The 22,069-nt window shown below is 37.6% G+C and overlaps 1 protein-coding gene across 1 annotated transcript in view; it reads left to right on the top strand.

Moving 5' to 3' along the window:
* Positions 1-22,069, top strand: part of LOC137404148 (centrobin-like) — a 577,594-nt gene that overhangs the window by 108,672 nt on the left and 446,853 nt on the right. Inside the window, exons 4-5 of the mRNA XM_068090304.1 lie at positions 8,674-8,802; positions 10,518-10,646. Of these exons, the coding sequence (XP_067946405.1) occupies positions 8,674-8,802; positions 10,518-10,646 (258 nt within the window). The remainder of the gene's footprint in view (positions 1-8,673; positions 8,803-10,517; positions 10,647-22,069) is intronic.

Here is a 22,069-nt window from a genome sequence, read left to right as displayed (position 1 = left end):
TAAATTTCTCATAGTTCAAGGCTATTCTGTCCCTTTGGTTGATTACAGTCTCCAATATGACAGCTGGCATCAAAAAGGTCTTGATATTATACTGTTTTTACATTCAGGAGTTATGTGCTCTTCTATGTTCAAATAATCTGATTGTTCAGCCTCATTAACTAGCAGATGGAATAGAACAATTATGGTGCAACAATATCTATCATATATTAAGGATATTTGATTATCTACCACATAGACCTGCACATGTCTGTAAATTGGGAGTTACACTCACCATATGCATATTGCTCTAATGATTAGAAAATGATCAATTAGTGACACTAATAAGAGCATTTGTCACGTTCATCAACCATGAATCTTCTACAACAAGCATTTCATTATCATAGCAGTTATGCCTTACCTATTTAGAGAGATTTCATGTCATTGCTAATATTTATTTTTCAAGATATATTCCCTTATTCACCACCCACAAGACTCGCTTATCTCAGCTCATCATGTACCCTGATCATCTCAACTACATATAGCTGCCGTATTTCTTGTGTAGCCTTCCTGTTACATTGTGTGCTGTTCCCTTCCCAGTTACTCGCTTATTCTGGCAGTTCCAATGTTCAGGCCAGATAGGTTAGTGGTTGGTTCCAGTTTCAGCATCCCAGTACTTTCTTTAAAGGCTTAGTACATGTCATGTCCAATAGAAAACAAGAGTGAGGAAAGTTTTGACTTTTTTAGAATTTTTCACTTCAAAGAATCTTCTTGGTTTTAATTTCAAATTTTCACCTTGTGTATTAAAATATATTACCGGAAAACCTCTAACTGAACGCTATGGCGCTCTATTTTCTACCCTTTTTTACAGTGGTGTTCAATTGGAGGCTGCATTCAAATAGAGGCAGGCAGTGTACTTTTTGAATGGCTCATCAGAATTCTCGAAAGATAAACTTAGCTCTATTACGGGCGAAGCGAAACATAAATATTATCACTTTTAAACATAATCGTATCGTTTACATTAATAACAATTTTTTTATTGTTAGCGATTAATTTTGTTAGCGACAGTTTTTTGGGCTCTTTTCTACTGATCACTTGATATTATGGGTTCATAAAGGTCAAAGAAAGTCAAAGTGACAGTCAAATAGAGGTGGTATTCAAATGTAGGTAGCGTTCAGAGGTATTATGGTATATCAGATTTGAATTGTTATAGGGAGAGTGTTATTTTAGGATATCAAAGTACTTTTATGTATTGCTAGTCAAAGCATCTAGAGATGTTAACAAAATGATACCTCACTAATTTTTGTCTCCCCTTATAATATCGTCTTGTTCATCAATAGAATTAGAGCCATACCTCACCATACGAGCTTAATGAGTTCTGGAACATAGCTCCCATTCAATTCTCTAACTCAAAACAATTTTTCTTATGTCTTTAATAAAAAGGAATTAATTGGTTCCTTCCAGTACCATGAAGAAGCTAAAGTGGATATTACAGTGGAAATGTGTTTTTCATTGGTCTAATTCTTTACCTGCAGTCACAAAGTAACAAGTACATATCTAATGGGTATGGTCTACAATAAAACAACATGTTTATATGCAGTTCTGTATAGAGTTCTCACCTTTGAGACAGACAGTAGAGGCTAGCAGTGGTTCAGGAAATACTTGACTACAACTCATTCTGAACACTACACTTTTGTCACGATAAGCAACAGTAAAGATACTTTACATTTAACTTAAATTAATTTAGCTGACTACGCATATAATTGTAAATAAGTTTTTATTTTACCTTAAGCTTATTCAAATTTCGTTTTCCTTTTTTATATTTTCCGATTGAGATCATTTCGCTTCACTTTTATACTTTTTATCACTTTCACTCATCGCTAGCTTTCTTTATCATTTTTATCCGACGAGAAAGAATTAGCGATGCTGTTCTCGTAACCATTGAAACTCTCTCGTATGCTAGTATCTCTAATTTATCTCATATCTCAAGGCATGTATTGGCTCAGAATTAATCTCGTATCTCAAATTTCTTACCAGTTGGAACGCTCTTTTGTCGAGGCATACAGTGTTTCTATTGTTCGTTTCACAAAGGAAGAGAGTGGATGTTCACATAAGATTAATATTTCTATCTAAGAATATATTTGTACTATAATATATTACTAAATAGATTACCAAAAATTCTGTCATCACTCGCAGGTTTCACTGCTGATTTTTTAACCTAGTTTATCAATGAGTGTCAGATAACCTAATTTTTGTGGTGATTGTCACAAAAGGAAGAGGTGAGAGTCAGCATATAGTAGCTCACTGAAGTTTTGCTTACAAGCCATATTATGTGACAAACAATCTGGTGAAAGCCAGCTGGTCACATTGGTTGAGTGCTCTCTTCATTTCCATTCACTGCTTTAAAATAGCTCAACTTATAGCACTGGGTGGTCCCTCCTTGTGTGGCAATAGCTAAAAACTGTCAGTTTGAGTTCAACAATAGAGGATTGTAGGTGGTCCTTGAGTGTGATGCAGAGGGCTGCAGTTCAACTCTATGGTGAGACTCTCAGTAAGACATAATAGTAACAAGTAATAATAGTAATTATAATATTAATAATAGTAAAGTTTATAGTACTTTATAGCTACCAACTATAACTAGTAATTTATTATTAATACTTTGTTTATAGCTCTGTTTCTTTTGTTTTCTAAATAGGTAGAGAAGTGGTATCTCATGTTATAATTCCGTCCTGCATCACACCTGTATTGTTTATTAACGTTTTTGTATGTTTACATGGAATTTTTTATCTAAGGCGCATCATGGCGAGTTGCAATCATACTAATTCTTACAGGACAGTTCCATCTTCTTTTACAATTTCAGGTCAACGTAATAAAAGGTATGATATCATCAGGAATCTTATTATTCTTTGATAACTATCTGAGGATTACATACGCCCAACCAAAGGTTGACAATGTATGCTCACTATACATGGGAATTATTCTGTACTTCGCTCGTATGAAACTATGTCATCTGCGGAGGAACTTTGGCTGAATGACAGAGAAAGTTGACTTGGAGGGTATGTCAGAGGATATTCAGTTTATAATTTAGAATTGTTTACTACTAAAATTACTGTGACATCTCTATTTGAATGACATTGCATTCTATTTTTTAACCTTTCACATATAATGGCGGTCAAATAGATTGCGGCGTTGTATTTTGCAAATAGCCTGTCTGAATTTTGGAAGATAAGTTTGACCCTTTTACAGGCACAGCCAATGTCTTAACCCTTAAGGTCATTAACCCTTTTGAAAACTATAAATCTGTTAACTTGTTGAGGATCTCTAAATAACAAGCATGGGAAGCGAGTAATATATCTACCAGCTGATATCTAATGCTTGCAATTAACCCGCAATGATATGTTATGTATAGCACGTGATTCTGTTGCCCTGCCTTGCACTTTGTTAGTGCTTCGAATTTTTTTATTTTGCATATTTATATTTAACATTGGCGCATACAAGCTCATTGCATTCATCGAGATGTTTGCTACAGTTAATAATATACGCTATAAATCTGGAACTACAAGCTTCTTAGTAATAATTTATCAGATGTCACAAATGTATACATTCACGAACAAGTGATATAAACAAACCATACTTACTACCTGCATAAACAAGAATTAAGTTTTTTGAAACTGAATATTTGCTCGTTAGCTTCGCCAATTGCGTTCTGATTGTTGCAGTCAATAGAACAAACATCTCCTGGCTGCTCAATATCTTTCATAACGTGTTTTTGACTACAACTCTCCTTCTGCGCTGCTGAACTAAACGATATTAGCGTGCAAACAATTTTTTGAGCAGAGCGAAACACCTACACGTTGCATTTCCCGCAAATGATAAACCTATAGCAGCATCGCTAAGCACCACTTTTAGACTAAAACTAGTCGCTCACATACCATCGTAAATATAAACCGTTTTTTACATACATCAAAGTATGAAGGCCGAGTCAAACAAAGGAACTATTATTATTCTGATACAGTTATTAATTATTTATACGGTGTTGCTTTCAAAGTTAATTATATTTAGTTGTTATTAATGGAATCGATTCATTATTAGTACAATTTTGAGAACAATTTTCTACTGTTCACTTGCAATTATGGGTTTGTAAAGTTAAAATAATGTCAAAGCGATGTTCAAATGGAGGTAGCGTTCATTTATAGGTTTCACAGTAAGTTGAAATAAATTAAAAAGAATTTATCTACTGTTCTTTGATTGCAGCTGTTAGTACCAAACTTTGTCTTTAGAAAAGTAACAATACTTAAATAGTATTCACATACTGCTAGCTTGCCTTGTCACATGATAAACTGACCAAAAATAAAATATGTAATTTTATTTATTTGAGCTGGCGTACCTTATCACAACTATGGCCACATTTTCCAATGGGCTGACAAACAATTATTCCAAGCAAAACTTCATGTGTCTTTGAAAAGTATCACAAGCTTTTAGGCATCCTTGACTTCAATGTTGTTTATTATCTGCCCTTAAACTAAGTGTTTGGTATTTGGGAATTTATCTGAGAAACAGTAACCTTAATTAGAAGACCTTGACTAGCACCTGCCACTAGCTATCTTACTATGTGTGACATTGGCTAGCAAGTGTCTATAAGTTATACATTATTGTTGCTAGCTCAGTGTGAGTGGCTGATATGCTGGGATATTTAACATACATGTACTTAATGAGTCTTTAAATATTTTCATTAAATATTTACTGTTTGTGATTGATTATTACTAAAATGTAATATAAAACATTGTAATTAGTACCTACATGTTAATCAACAACGGGTATTTATCTTGAGTTCTATTTAATTGTAGCAACACGAATTGTATAAAGGTTTATTTTATAAAAAAATTGCTATTCATCATATTACTGCCATTAGTCACAATGTGAATATTTATAGTGTCTGAGGCCATGCTGTTACTAGTAAAAGTAACATAATGTTTGTTATTTTATTATATGAAATTAAGCAGATAAACTTTACTTTAAATACTAAACAGAAAGTGAAGCTAACCAATTACAAGGCTGTATAACCTGCCAATCATGAAGCTGCAGTAACAATTCGCTCCTGTTCCTTTATTCAATATCTGATAAATTCATCATGAATCACTGTTTGAATAACTCTTATTCAGCTCAGCCAATCAGGAGACAGATAACATTATTATAACCAGCTTCAAGCTATAAAGAAGCCTGTAGTAGTCAGAGCAGGTGACAAACAGAATAACAACAGGTAAGTATAACTTATATATTATATTAGCATCTGTTGATATTGTACTTACTGGGAATAATAGAGTAGATGAGGAGAGACACTGAGTCAGTGTGATTATAATATAACTCTGACCTCCTGAGACTATCACTCTTTACCCTGAGGAGACTCCTAGAGTCTGTCATGTAGTGAGGTTAAGTTAAGGTCAGGAGGCTCTGGTTTCATTCATCAGTCATAATCAGATCAGCAAATACTTCCTACTGCAGATATTTCATGTTTCTCAGCTCTGTCAGAGTCTGGCATCCGTGGGGCTACCTTTAATACTCTGTAAACAGTGTCGTATAGTTTCACAGAATCCCGCGACCAACAGAAGCGTATACGAGAGCTCGCTCGATTCCAAACAAACAGGCCTACTATTTTTATATAAGTTATAATGGAGAGGCCGCAACATTAATCAACAAAAACTACTCCCATTATCAGTCGCTTTTAAATTGATTGTTGTATTATGAACCACTTGAAAGAAAACAAAATTCCCTACAAAAAGCTGCTAATAACGTTTTTTGTAAAGACGTAAAGTAAATGCAAAAAAGAGCGGTATAGAGAGCGAGGTATGAATATTCCATTAGAGATCAGTATGTCGATCGGGTTTGTTTGGAATCAAGCGTTTTTTGTTTCTGACTTTTGGTCACAGGACTCTGTGAAACTATAGGCTCTGTCTGTAAATATCCAGGGTTCAGCTGCAGCTACTCTGTTATGGTTGGCAGCTTTCCAACTCTGCAGTTGAGTCACATTTTGTACCCATTTCTCTATCATATTTTACTGTATGCAGCAGCTAATAGAGTGCAGTACATATGTTACAGTTAAACATGGAAGGACTACTGAAGGAGTATGTTAGAGAAAGAAAGATAGAGATCAGTGCTTTGAGGGCTGCCTTAGAGTCAGTCCAACCAGCTGAGCTACTGAGGCTACTGATTACTATCAAGCATGACTCATACTCAGCTGTTATGATAGCAGCAGACGGAGCCCACACAGAAATCTGTCGTCTGCTTCTCTCACCAATCAGAAGAACAGCAGACGAGTTGCTCTGGATGAAGGAGGAGGATGGACGTACAGTACTACACCTTGCTGCATGGATGGGAGACAACAGTGAGTGTGTAGAGTTACTGATAGACACAGTGAGTGATGAGAGGAAGTACAAGTTTGTATCTGAGAAGAGTGGATATGGTGACACAGCTATAGCACTGGCTGCAGGGTGTGGAAGGAGCAAGTGTTTAGAGTCTCTCCTCTACAGTTTCTCCTCACTACAGAGAGACTCCCTATTAAACATACAGGATATCAACCTCAACACTCCACTACACTATGCAGCATGCAGAGGAGAGACAACTGCTCTGAAGGTCATGTTAGGATCCGTGTCTCTAGTGACTGTCTCTTCACTCCTCAACATAAAGAATAGTGACAAAAGGACTGCATTGGAGGAAGCTGAGTTTGAGGGAAAGAAGGAATCATCAGAGCTGTTAAAGAGATGGAAGAAGCAGCCAGTAGTAGAAGGTAGGATTGTTATACAGTGTGATACCAGCTACTCACTTGAACTGTTCTACTGCTAAACTCTTCAGTCTCAGCAACTTTCTACTGAAAATCTAAACTAAATGCTAGTAATTCATTCATTGTATACATTTACTGTTGAACTCTGGGACATGCCCTGGATAATTACATCTCTAATTTCCTGTAAACTCACTGAGTCTTGCATAGACAGAGTGCTGCTTGTCTCCAGCCTCCAGCTGAACAGTTTATATTCTGAGTATTTAAATTAATATTAATATTCAAAACTGGTAGGATTGAAGTGATGTTAGCAGCTCTTTAAATATCAACTCCTTGTGTCAGACTCAATAGCTTGACTCTCGTGTTCCACACTATTCTGTCTGTTAATATTTCTATATTTTGAAATGTCTGAGATGTGAAGAATTTAACACAATAGTAATGATACTATGATTATTGTATGTAGTGTTAGACTAGTGAGTCATTCCTTCAAGCTGAGGTTAGAGGTTAAACATTACACTTCTTTTTATGAATAGCTAATAATCTATGCAGCAGTTTTTGATGGAAAGTAGAAAGTATTACAACCATATTTTACACTGCTGTAGATTATCCACAGTATTTTAATTGTTCCTAACATAACATGACTCTATCCTTTGTCATGTTTAGTAGTAAACTAGATGACAGACTAAAGTACATATTGTGGCAGCCTCTTTAATATTCAGGCTTTAAATCTATAACAAAAATTGTTTGATTTGAGGAATAAAATCAGATTAGTTGATTTGCTATTGTTATGGACTGTAAGACATTGTGTGGTTCCATTTTCTAAGGCAGGTATATTAGGAACAACTAGTATGATGTTGTGTATTGGCTGATTTTCATATTTGCTGGTGCTGCTTAGATGACTTGTTACAAAATGGCATCAAAATTTATTTTTATCAGATGCACTCAATCTATCTTCCATTAACAACCGTAGATATGAAATGATGTTTTATTTTTATTCATCCCACACATTACATATTGTGGTATGTTTGGCTTGGCTGGCAATAACTACAAAGTTTTATAACTTTTTTAAAAAATTTCATTTTTCTTGAGCGCGAATGGCTTCTGCGCGTGAAACACTCAGTACTACTACAATGCATCTAGTGGCCAGTCATTATTCAGGCAGGAAAATAAGCTTACTTTTGAATTAGTGTGAGTGTGTTGAAACTTCATCAAGCGACCAGCCTGCCGGAATGCATAGGTGTGCATGTTCACAAAAGTTTTGCCTTGCCAGAAGCTGAGCAAACTTGCAGCGTTTAGCTAGCTGAGCAGTCAAGCTATTATTAGTAGTACGCTGGCCTCGGCTCCTACAAAAAGCACCTAACAGCCTGTTTGCCCCACCTACTTGGCAGTCAGCCAGCCAACCTGTCGCAAGCTTGCGCGAGTCCATGATGCTCATGCGCTTTTCATTTCAAGTAAAGGCCGATTGCGCAATTTCACTGCTGAGTACACGACTCTATCGCACTCCACATAATCTGCCTGCCTACTTGTGTGTAAGATTGCCAACCTCTACGCTACTATATACAATGTACATAGAGTATATTTATAGAACGGCTTAAGACCGAGTTCGGCCACCAACACCTGCCAGGCCAGCTTGTTTCTGTCTCTAGGCACTTGCCTCTGTGATCCACTCACTGCCTCTGTGCTTCTACATATGTCCCTGCTTCTACACCCTTCAGTCTCTGCGCTACCATTTACATTCCTGCCTTTATGCCCATTCATTCAGTTCCTTCTGTAATTAACAATGCATATGAAAGCCTTGTTAGCATGTAAATGTGCTAAGGTACATCTACTCACCAATGTGTGCAGCATCTTCTGTCATTGTCAAATGTGAGCAATGAAAGTGTTGAATATCTATCAGCAAGTTTTTTTTCACTCTGCTGCAGCTTTGGATGACGCTAGACAACGAATCACAACACTACAGAAAGAAAGTGACCAGAAATTCACTGCTCTACAGAGAGAAGGCGACCAGAAAGTATCAGCTCTACAGAGACATAGTCAGCAGCAGGCAGAAGGTAACTTCCTATGTTATTATTTCACTAGTCTATTGTTAGTATAGTACTGAGGGAGAGAAGTTTGTTACTTCTGTAATTGGCTATGCATGTCAGAGTCAGGGTAGGCAGACCTATTTACATCCAAGCACAAATATGAGCAGTAGCAGTGTGGCACATGAGAAGGACAGCTGAACAGTTTATATTCTGAGTATTTCAATTAATATTAATATCCAAAACTGGTAGGATTAAAGCGATGTTAGCAGCTCTTTAAATATCAACTCCTTGTTGCAGACTCAGTAGCTTGACTCTCGTGTTCCACACTATTCTGTCTGTTAATATTTCTATATTTTGAAATGTTTGAGATGATAAGAATTTAACACAATAGCAACGATACTATGATTATTGTATGTAGTGGTAGACTAGTGAGTCATTCCTTCAAGCTGAGGTTAGAGGTTAAACATTACACTCCTTTTTATGAATAGCTGCTCATCTATGCAGCAGTTTTTGATGGCAAGTAGAAAGTATTACAACCATATTTTACACTGCTGTAGATTATCCACAGTATTTTAATTGTTCCTAACATAACATGACTCTATCCTTTGTCATGTTTAGTAGTAAACTAGATGACAGACTAAAGTACATATTGTAGCAGCATCTTGCTTTAATATTCAGACTTTAAATCTATAACAATAATAATCTTTGATATAAAGATTAAAATTAGGTTAACTTTTTCTTATTTCACGAACTCTAAGATAATGTGTGGTTCCATTTTCTATGGCAGATGCTAACAGAAACAGCTAGTGTGGTGCTGAGTTCTGTTAGAGTTTCATATTTACTGGTGCTGCTCAGAGAATTCCTTATCAAACAGCAAGATTAGTTTTACCAGAGGCTTGACACCTTAAGACTGGTAGACGTGAAATGAGCTTCATTTTCTTCTTAGATTTTATTCGATCTACACTTATCTTTAATATTTTACCTTAATAGTAGTAGCAGCTCGACCGCTACTACTATTGCAACTCTCGTCTCTTAAAACAAGCGGCAAGCTTTAGCAACCTGCCTTCTGCCTGCTTACCAGTCAAATCTGCTGGCACCTGCTTTTTCTGTGTCCACCGCTTGCTTGACTGTGCTTGTCTGCCACCCAGTTTGCCCGCTCGATTGGCAGAGTCAATCACGGTCATCTGTGTCGCTGCCAAGCTGACAACGATTTCTTGCTTTTGCTTCCTAGTAGACAATGGTTATATGTTCTGGTCATCAAATAGACGAATTGATTGCCCTGTCTGCAAGCAAGCCTGCTCACTCTCACTGAGTCAAAAAATGATCTCAAGCTGTGCTGCCAAATCCACAATGATCGCATGTTTTGCCTCTAAGTCGACCACCATTGCGTGTTTTTGTGGTGAGTGTTTGATTTTATCGCACTAATATGGAGTCTGTCTGCCAACCGGCCGCCCGTGTCAGTCAGCCTGCATAAATATCTGCCGGCCATATAGCCGGGCTGACCAAGACAATTCTTTATGCTTGCAGCTTGAGTCTGAATTCTGTTGAGCATGCATATCTGTCAGGCCAGCCTGCCTCTGCTCGCAGGCTCCTGCCTCTGTGCCTGCCTCTGTGCCTGCCTCCGCACCCCTCTTTCTATACACCCCTTTGCTTCTACACCCCTCCGCCTTTACACTTCTAGAATCGCCTGTGTCTCTACGGCTCTATGTACTATCCACATGTTCTTTTTTATTATATTGTAGCATTGGAAGACGCTAAGCAACAGATAAAAACACTGCAAGAGAGACATGACCAGAAACTTTCCGCTCTACAGAGAGATAGCGAACAGAAAGTCTCTGCTCTACAGGCAAAAACTGAACAGCAGGCAGGAGGTAACTTCCTATGTAAATGTCTTAATAGTCCATTGTTAGTATAGTACTGAGGAAGAGAAGTCAATGGTGATAGACTAGTGAGTCATTCGTTCAAGTTGGTGTCTAGATATGAAACATTACACTTCTTTACTGTCAGACAATCCGTAGTTCCTCTTCTATGGCAGGAGTATTAGGAAGTTAGCGCGATGTTGAATTTTGGCTGAATTTCTTATTTGCTAGTTCTTGGAGGAATTCTTACAAAAAACATCAAAATTTACTTTTGTGTTGCTTGCTTGGCTTAACTACAAAGTTTTATAACTTTTAAAATAATTAAATTTTTTCTAAGCAATCGCGAATGGCTTCTGCGCGTGAAACACTCAGTACTACTACAATGCATCTAGTGGCCAGTCGCTATTCACCCAGGGAAATAAGCTTACTTTTGAATTAGAGTGAGTGTATTGAAACCTCATCAAGCGACCAGCCTGCCGGAATGCATAGGTGTGCATGTTCACAAATGTTTTGCCTTGCAAGAAGCTCGATCAAACTTGCAGCGTTTAGCTAGCTGAGCAGTCAAGCTATTATTAGTAGTACGCGGGCCTCGGCTCCTACAAAAAGCACCTATCAGCCTGTTTGCCCCACCTACTTGGCAGTCAGCCAGCCAACCTGTCACAAGCCTGCGTGAGTCCATGAAGCTCATGCGCTTTTGATTTAAAGTAAAGGCCGATTGCGCAATTTCACTGCTGAGTACATGACTCAATCTCACTCCACATAATCTGCCTGTCTACTTGTGTGCAAGATTGCCAGCCTCTATGCTACTATATACAATGTACATAGAGTATATGTGACCTCTCATGTGAAAATCAACCAAAATGAGGGATTTTCAGATTTTGAGTTAGTAACACAGCCAGATGCAGAATTTTGTGGAGCATTTAAAGCATTTTGAATTTTTGAGTTAGCTTAAGTAGTTCATGAGATATTGCGACTTTTTGGAAGTCACGTCAGCCAAAACTCCCAAAATCTGAAATGGAGAAAATCGCGAATAAAGACGCGACGCACAGAAATAGGTTGTTTACGTTAGGTTCTTCTTGGATACGGCCATTTGTATTTTACTGACTGAGGTGAAACTTGGTCTATAGGGTAAGTAAGCATGCTGAAACAGCTGATGTACATCATTTTAAGGTCAGGACAACAGAAGACTGGTAAACCCTGCTCTCAAATTGAAAAAAAATTGTCATTTTTACGCTTCCGTACTTTACACTAACCGCACATTAGGAATAAGATGAGAAGCTCCTAGATATATCACCACTAACTGATAGGCTTCAGGATTTAACATCACATCTGAAATCCATACTGAGGTTTATTTTGCCAAAACACTGAGTGTAAAAAAACACAAGGGGTATCAGACCCAAAACCTCGATTACATTCCTACTCATATCTGACTCAGAAAAAGGCTAAAATTCATGCTATGGTCATGTTCTACGTCTTATGCCATGAGGCTTCAGACAAACTAAACCCTCAGTGCCAAGACGGCAACATTCTCGAATGTTAGTATGCAAGTATTCTTGGCGGTCATAGTCTAAACCTTCAGGTTTTATCACATTCGGCAGTCCATTGATACCTTCGAGTCTTACTTCATGGCAGGGAAGTCTAGATACGTCTGAATTTTTACTTTTCCTAAACAAAACAAAAACATGGCTGTGCATCAAAGTGACCCTGGTAGCATGGTTAGCAAACAGTACACACAACAATCTATGAGAATAACCTGTCATCGTACCGGGGTAAGCTTGGCTGATAGAAAACTTGTGAAAGCTCTTAATTCCTTTAATTTAGAATTAAATCCTTAAATTCTTTTAAATTAAAATTAAACTCCTTTAATTTAGAATTTCCTTTAATTCATAATTAATTTAGAAAAAATCTAAAGAATGAGCTAATGAGGTGATTGGCAACGGATTCTGACTCTGACACACTTCTACGAGTAATAGACTTAGTGGCCTAGTGATCGTGTGACGAAGGGATTGGTTGTTCATGCCATAGGATTAATGTCAGCAGGCAAAAAAGTAAACACACAAGCATTGACCCAATGAAAAAGTCATGTGGCAACTGGCAATCAATTATGAGTGAAAACACACCTAACTCAGGCCAGTGAGTACGACTGATCACTGAGTCATGTATTGTATGGTGTAATTTTATGTGACTCAGGGAGGCATACACTGGGCCAGCAACTAGTAGGCTACTACACCTATACTATTACTACCAAAAATGAACAGGGTTGATCAGAAAAAATTCAATAAGACCCACCATGATTATTTAAAGTTGCATCTAGGCTTTTTTCTGATCTTCTCCTTATGCTGGAAAGGTTTTGTGGTGTTTCCATCATCCACACAAGTAGAAATTCGGCCCATGATAATCAAATCTAACTCTGTCTTTGAAATTCCTTTATTGTAAGTCAGCTGACTGAAAATCAGAGTTCTATCAAATTTGTTGATGCAGTCACACTTGCAACTGAAGCTAATAGGTTCATCAGGCACCATAGGATGAGTTGGTAAGCTGGCAGCAGGTGATTCTGAGTCATTAACCGGAGTACTATACGAGTGAATAACAGTTAATCCTTCGGTAGGTTCAACATCGTCTTCTTCATCGTTAATAAATTCGGGCATCCGAGCTTGCAGATCATCAGTAACATGAAAGTCCGTATCTCTAGACATTGCTTCTCTATATTCAGCATCAATATCATCGAGCAATGTGCTAATTTCTTCAGATTCATCAGATTAAAAAAAAATTCGAAGTTTTAGAATCTTCACGAGTCGCCATTTTGATGACGTCACGATTGCATAGCAACGACTTCAATCGCAAAATTTCGGCATAAGGAGCCAATGAAATCACTTATTGACTTCAGAAATGAATTCCTCACACTCTGATTGGTCTAGAGTAAAATAATAAACAAAGTAGCCATGTGCTCCCAATAAACCTAATTCAAACTTCGAAGCCACATTACTAACGATAGTGAATGCCGACTTTTGGTCGATTTTCACGCGAGAGGTCACATATTTATAGAACTGCTCAAGACTGAGTTCGGCCACCCACATCTGCCAGACTAGCTTGTTTCTGTCTCTGGGAACTTGCCTTTGCCTCTAGGCACTTGCCTAAGTGATCCACTCACTGCCTCTGCGCTTCTACATAGTCCCTGATTCTACACACCTCAGTCTCTGCGCTACCATTTACATTCCTGCTTTCATGCCCATTCATTCAGTTCCTTCTGTAATTAACAATGCATATGAAAGCCTTGTTAGCATGTAAATGTGCTAATGTACATCTACCCCGCAATGTAATCAGTATCTTCTGTCATTGTCAAATGTGAGCAGTGGAAGTTTTGAATATCTATCAGCAAGTTTTTTTCACTCTGTTGCAGCTCTGGATGACGCTAGACAACGAATTACAACCCTGCAAATAGAAAGTGACCAGAAAGTATCAGCTCTACAGAGACAAACTCAGCAGCAGGCAGAAGGTAACTTTCTATGTTATTATTTCACTAGTCTAATGTTAGTACATTACTGAGGAAGAGAAGTCAGTTTCTTTTGTAATTGGCTATGCATGTCAGCGTTGGCAGATCTATTTACATCCAAGCACAAATATAAGCAGTAACAGTGTGGCACATGTAACAAATGGTTTTTCACCGCTCACTTTTATAGCATTGGTTGAGGCTAGACAGCAAGTTACAACGCTGCGGGAGGACAGCGAGAGGATGTCGTCATTATTACGGGAAGAGGCTAGACAACGGAGAGCAGGTACTTTTATTTCTTATAAGCCCTATAAGACTATCTATTCTCCACCTCATATCTTGACTATCTAGCATCACCCAATGCTAGTAACCTATAAAATACCTACTAGTATATTTTATACTAGCTGTGGTATTGCTCTGACGGTTTGATTCTATAAGGCTGTGGTTGATCAATCATGGCTCACTCCTGGTAACTTTATGTAGATATGTTTATGCTGCTTGAGTTACGTAGGGTGTGAGAATTTACTGTGTAAGTTCATGGTGTTAAATCAAAATGGCGGCAGTTTAACTTTTACACTGCCTTTAGCATGTTGATAGAGATTTGTCATTGTTATCTCCCGGCTCTTCAGTAAAAGTAACCCTCGTTTATATATTACTTATAATGAGAAATATCCGTTTATTCAGATTTGGCTGCTACTCAGCAGAGGCTGGAACGATTCGCTGTGTACCTACAGACTCCAGGTGATACACATTTGTCAGGCAATCAATGTCACCACCCGGATAGTTAAAAGCGTGGCAGCTGAGACTGACAATCTATCCAGACAGACACTAAATATGCCGAGTGACCTACGTTTTAGCCCAACCAGCCAATGAGCAATGACAAGAGAAATGACCAGCCTGCCCTCAAACCAGAGGGAAGGCTTATAGTAAATAAGGACACGCGAGCCCCACTAGACCCACCGCATTGTCAAAGTGATCACATGATCTTGTTCTCTGCATTGTAATACATCCTGCTTGTATTTTATTATTCTTGATTAAATATACTTATTCTTTCAACCTTGTCTCTTGATCCATATGCAATGCACAGTTAGACTTTCTTTAACAACCACAATATATAACTAAATCTCTTCTTTTAAAATTCATAACTTTGCTATATGAAGCAGCAATAAAGTCACTTTGATGAACATGAAAACTTATGGGTAATTTCATGAAAAAGTCCACCAGATTAAAATTTACAGTTTGTATAATATACAAAGAGCTGACGGCTGTCTCGCCTCCATTAATTGAGTTGAAAGGTGCTCCTTCCTGTCGCCATGATCTGGTGGAATTATTGACACAAATGGCAGAGATAAAATATATAATTCTCAGGATCTCTTGGCAACAGCCGGCATTATGGAGGTTGCAATGCTCGGATAAGACAATCATTGACGTGGATTGTATACATAAGGAGTCTAAATGTCGAGAGTTTTGTTTATTAAGTGATAAGATATCAGGGGGCGTTGTAGTTGTAATTAGCATGTGATCTAGTTTATCAGAGCTTTGATGCCAGCCATAACTAGTCACCTGCCTGGTTCACATACATCAGCTACCTGTTATGGTTGTCACTTTGTATAACACCAGATGAGGAATAAACATTCCTATAACAAAGTTCATAAAAAGAGAAACGAATCCAACTGACGTTTGAGCTCTTAGCTAAGCAATTCAAGCTGATTGGTACAGAAAAATTGAATTCACAACTGAAATTGGTTTGTTATGAATATTGTCTAAGCCATATTGTGCAACAGGTAAAATGCCTTCGCTCAACAGGATTTTTACGCCTGATGCACCTTAATAGACTAAATTACCTTCCGTAATAAATAGAATGATATTTGCTAGCACAGTGTCATATATTCTGTCAATAAAAAGTCTTTAAACAATGTATAACACAGATCAAAGGTTAGCATAGATGATTGAGATATCTAGCAAGTACATACAAGTTGTCTTCATGTTACAGACTTGTTCCACTTTGGTTTGGAGTTACGACCTCGTGTTTAGATAGAAAATTGTGAAGTGGTAACATTGTGACAGAAGACCTGTGGTAAATACAAATGCTAAATGACAAGAGAAATACAATGAATGTACACAAAGAATAAGTAAAAATACATCACATCTACCAAAATGTACTCTGCAGTAGTCTAACATTTGTTTACATGCTTTCACATTAGCAAAAGTTGACTTGAGAAAAAAAAATTGATATGCTATTTAAAATTCAAAGAACTGGTTAAAATTTACACAACCTATTAAAAGCCAATAGAGAATAGAGAGAGACCAGGTAAAGAAGTACATCACAGTGTACATTACCTATAATATATGATATAACATATAATATAACCTGTATATAAATACTGAATATCGATAGAATGGTGCAGACGTTACAGCGTCGGTCAAATAATCTGAATGTCACAAGTTGGAGTATCGTCAAAAGTTATCTGTTATCCCAACCTTGACCCTTGTATACAGATAGACAACAAACAGGCAGTACCTCTTATAAAATTAGAAATATTTTGTTGTTTCGGTTTATTGGACACGTATAAAATATTTGTTATTAGTTTTACTTTGCAGAATAGACTTTGTTGTTTAGAAAAAATAGGCAAATCATTGTTAATGGATATCAAAGATGTGTATTTCCCATGAACTTTTTATAAAATTACGGCTGCCTTGATTCATAAAACCAGTAAGATTTAGCGGTTAAAAAAAAGTTGTCTATGCAAACTAATAATAGAGCAGTTATGGTGCAGCTTACCAATTAGAAGAGTTAAGTCTAGTTTTTTCTTTTTGTTTGGCCCAAATGGTTAGTTTGAAAGGCTATCGGAGTAGATTAGCCAATTTACCTGTATTTCACATCCTTATAAATCCCCACATTGTAAACTTTCCTGGAACATATTATTTAAGTCGTAGAAGCGCTTACTGTACTCTGAAGTATTACTACTGTGTTAAACAAAGAACTATTATTAGCCTGAGGCGATTAATCCAATCCATTACAATTCTCCATCACCAGAGACCCGGCCCTCTCATGAAGATGTGGTGAAGATGTTGAGAAGGCCAAAGGAAGCACACACAATTCAATGAAATGAGCAGATGGCCATCTGACAAGGGCACCAAAAAGAGCCTCCCCTATTTGCACCGGAAGACTGAATCTGGCTTCTGAATAAAAGAAAAAAATGAGGAGAAAACCCCAAATTTAAAGTAAAGTTTGTAGGGCCTTTCCCAGTAAAAAATTATTTGGTCAAATCATACTTGCGTAGTATAACGGCGAGGCCAGTCCTTGGTGCAGAATGGAAGCAGGCGAAAACCATTCCATGTTTGTCCGGGGAAGCTTTGACAGACACAAGCCACCATAGAGCCAAGAAAATGCCCAACATGCAAGGGATGCAGGCTCGGAGCCTGGAGGAAAAAGCAGAGCTTGAGATGGAAAAGCAAAGATCAAAGGCTTACACTTTCCTTTCATTCAGTAAATAACTGGAAGGCCAACTGCAAGAGATCCGAAGGAGCCAGGAACTGGAGAAATGACTGTAACAAGAAAAAATTCGAGGAGAGCCAGCTGAGCCCGTGAGTCCGGCACCATTCTAGCATCCTGGTCGCTAGCAAAAAACACCTTGAGTGAGTAAGTACAACTCCCGGCCGCGAAATTCTTTTCCCAAACAGTTTTACCTATGACAGTAAAATCTTGGTTTTTGATTGGTTCCCATCTGGTTCAAATGGCATGAACTGCGCTCTGCTCATGCATTGAAGATATTGTAGGCATGATAATATGTAGATATGCAAGCATATTCACAAACAGGAATACATTGAGTTTGTCTCGACATTGTAAGATTTGTTCATCGGTAAATTCTTGAAGATTGTTACATAAAATATGTTATGTATGACTACAGGTACCATGAATTACCACTTTGTATATAATATATTAATGTCTATTTTGTGCCGTCGATCAAAGACAAAGTGTCGAATTACCATTCGAGCGTGGACGTGGTACACATGATGCTGATTAACGATCACTGCTACATCACATACAAATTTATAAGTAAAGTATTAGTATTATTAACCTATTAGTATTACCTTCAGAGCTCATAACATGAATATTCATTATGCGTGTATCTGTAAACCACTAAGGAGCCAAGATTTTACTGCCATAGGTACACCTGTTTGAGAAAAAAAGTTGCTCCCCGGCCAGCTAGAAACGCTCGGCCACCTGAATGTTAAGGAAAGTTGGAGAGGTCAGCCATGGTGAGAGCCATTGAAGAACACAACAAGCACAGCGCCGCCGGAGCCCAAGTGAGGGGGAAGGCTGATGACACGGATGACATAACACCTTTTGATTTTAAAAGATAAAAAACTGTATTTTGTCTGGTCTGGGTAGCACACAGCGGCACTAAAATAGCAACAAACCTAATTGATGCCACAAAATGATGAGGGTATTAATACTTTTGGCCATGATTACATTTGGTAGGATTACTGGTACAGTGAAACCTCGATTCTGAACATAATCCGTTTCAGAAGGTTGTTCAAAAACTGAGTTGTTTGAGATCCGAAACAACTTTTCCCTTTAAAGTAAATGCATGTAAATTTTAATCCGTTCCAAGTCGAGAAAGCCACTCCGGTAAAGTATTTTTAACGTTTTACACCATAGACTGTACACTGCATACTATAGATAACAACCAGCAGATATAGACCGTGTTTAATTTTAATAAAATATTTATTATCATGATGAAAAAAGAAAACAAAAAGCCAACAGTACGTATGTTTTGCTCTTAAAACATTGAAAACCTTAAAGGTTAAGATACAATAACAAACATTGCAGAAATTGACAAGGAAACGGCAAAAAATGAAACCGATCAGTTACATCAAAAATTGCGTAAAAAGAAAACATAAATAAACAGCAATGACCCATTTATTTTACATGTTTGAAAGAGAATTTTAGTGTAACTCGACTGTCTCTCTTGAGGAAATGTCTTCGGTAGAAGAAGCATCGTTCAAGGTGGCTCATTTCATTCTGAAAATAATTTGTCAAACAAAACCGAGGCTATTGAGGCTATGTCAACGAGTGCATCATTAGTTATGAGTTACCAAGATGTTGTCTCATACCCAGTAACTTAATGTAACAAGATATTCTCATACCCAGTTATATAGAGTCTGGTTCTTTTTCAATCTAAATAAAACTTGATGGTTTTCTCATGAGAAATTCCTTCAGATTAAAATTGACCATTTTTGTGAAATACATAGAGCTGACTGCTGTCAGCTATCCATTACTTGGGTTAACAGCTGCTCTTTCCTGTTGCCAAGATAAAGTAGAATTGTTGACGCAAATGGTAGAGATAAAATATATTATTCTCAGGATCTCTTGGCAACAGCCGGCATTATGGGTGTTGCAATGCTCTGATAAGATAGTCATTGACGTGGATTGTATACATAAGGAGTCTAAATGTCGAGAGTTTTGTTTATTAAATGATAAGATATCAGGGGGCGTTGTAGTTAGCATGTGATCTAGTTTATCAGAGCTTTGATGCCAGCCATAACTAGTCACCTGCCTGGTTCACACACTTCAGCTACCTGTCATGATTGTCACTTTGTATAATACCAGATGAGGAACAAACATTCCTATAGCAAAGATATTAAAACATAAATTATATTACCTTCAGTCATAGAAGGGAGAAAAAACAATCTGCGATTTTGGCTTTGTAATTTTGAAGCATTTGCTTCAAGCTGTTTGTTACAAAAAGAATGAATTCCCCAACTGGAATTGGTTTGTTATGAATATAATTCCAAACCATATTCTGCAACAAGTAAAGTGCACTCGCTCAACACGATGTTTACGCATGATGCACCTTAATAAACTCAATTACCTTCAGTCATAGAACGATATTTGCTAAAATTGTGTCATTTATCTGTTAATAAGCACTGCAAACAATGTATAAAACATCACAAAGGTTAGCATAAATGATTGACATATCTACATAGTAGATACAAGTTGTCCTCCCTTTATAGGCTTGTTTTACAATGGTTTGGAGTTACGACCTCGTGTTTGATATTGTAAAAATTGAGAAGTGATAACATTTTGACAGAAGACCTATGGTAAATACAAATGGTAAATGAAAAGAGAAATACAATGAATGTATATACATAATAAGTAAAAATTCATCACATCTACCGCAATGGACTCTGTAGTAGTCTAACATTGGTTTACATGCTTACACACTAGCAAAAGTTGACTTGAGAAAAAAAAATTGATATTTTATTATTGAAAGGGCTGGAGGAAGCACCCATGGCCCGACAAGAGGAGCAGAAGGCCATCTGACAAAAGGACCAAAAGAAACCTTCCCCTATATGCACCGGGAGACCGAGTCTAACTTCTAAATAAAACAAGGAGAGGAGACAACCCCAAATTGCACGCAAAATAAAATCCCTACTGATTATTTTCTGTGTAGAAGAGCGTATTGTACTTTGAAGTATCATGACAGTGTTAAACAAGGAACTACTATTAGTCTGAGACAGTAATTCTAATCCAGTACAATCCTCCACCACCAAAGACCCAGACCCCTCATGAAGATGTGGTTAAGATGTTGAGATTGCTTTACCAGGATCTCTCATCTTGGAGAACCCCTTTTGAAAGCAACAGGGGTGCCTAAAAAAGAACAGGACCTGGATAACACAAAAAGACTAGGGAGGACCCAGTTGTGTTCGATTTAGGGCAAGACCTGAGCGATGGGTTCTCAAAAGTGAAAGAGAAACTTCCTGTTCTGAAAGCAAAAGAAAAACTATTGTAGGAAAAGGTCACCAGAAAAGTGCCTGTCCTAACTTGACTGGTCACACTAAGATAATCACACTGTTTTACTAGAAGAGAACACGCCAGAAGCACAAAAACAGGTCAAAAAAGGGGCCCTAGCACAAAAAGCAGAACTAAAGCGGTATGTGTGCCTAAAAGCAAGTAACTACAGCAGACATGGGCAGAGTGAGCTAGCTGAAATAGCTACGTCCAAACACACTAAAAATATAGAGGCCAGGAGGAGGGTATCACACGTTGAGCTTGCCAGCACAACTAAGATGCTCGACTAGGATGCTCCTAAAACTCAGTTGGTTACGAACGACCCTATCACCCAAAAACAAGAGGGACAATCCGAGGACAAGGTGCACAAGAAACAGTTACTACCCGGCATATTTACTCACTTGGACAGCTGGCGCATTTCAGAGCCGAAGCAGGAATTCACTCCGGGAAAATTAATCTCTACCATGAGTCCCGAAACAGCTACGGACAAGAAGTTGTAATAGCCCCTATTCTATCTCACGAAAAAAATTTCCCATAGACAGGTCAAGGAATGGGAGCTTTCATTTAAAACTACAACAGGATAAAAAGATGTTGGCAAGACCATAGTCAACACAGCCTCGTATTAGTGTTATAAGCGTTTAGGCAAAGTTTACTGGGGTTTTACCCATAAATTCATGCATACATAAACAGCACAAGCTGTATAATGGGCAGTTGTGTTTGTAGCCTTGTATAACTATTAGACATGTTTCTTTATCAAGATTGCCCAATGTCTCGCAGACGCCATTATCTGTCCCAAGAAAACAAAGTTTATGTCAGCTTAGCAAGGTCTTTGCCAGTTTGACACAAGTTGACGCGGTACTTACCAGAATCAATAGTAACAGGTGGTAATGAACCAGGAGCAACTTTGAAGGTAGTTGCACCAGATCATTACACGTACTCGAGTTGGATAGCTAATTTTTATCAACATAATTGCCAGACAAGACAACACACTTTTTGCCATATTTGTACTAGTTTTTTATTCCTTCAGCATAAAATTTTGTAAATTGCCTTTGTAATCATTTACTCACAGAAGCTATAACCTCATTGTGAATTATCATTATTTTGGTAGAAAATGAGGCCACAAATTGCAAGCCTATTTTCTTGTTA

The sequence above is a fragment of the Watersipora subatra genome, chromosome 9 (genome assembly GCF_963576615.1).
Source record: "Watersipora subatra chromosome 9, tzWatSuba1.1, whole genome shotgun sequence".
In the NCBI taxonomy this organism is placed as follows: Eukaryota; Metazoa; Bryozoa; class Gymnolaemata; order Cheilostomatida; family Watersiporidae; genus Watersipora; species Watersipora subatra.
Note: the sequence above shows the minus strand (reverse complement) of the source record. Positions and strands in the feature narration are given on the sequence as shown.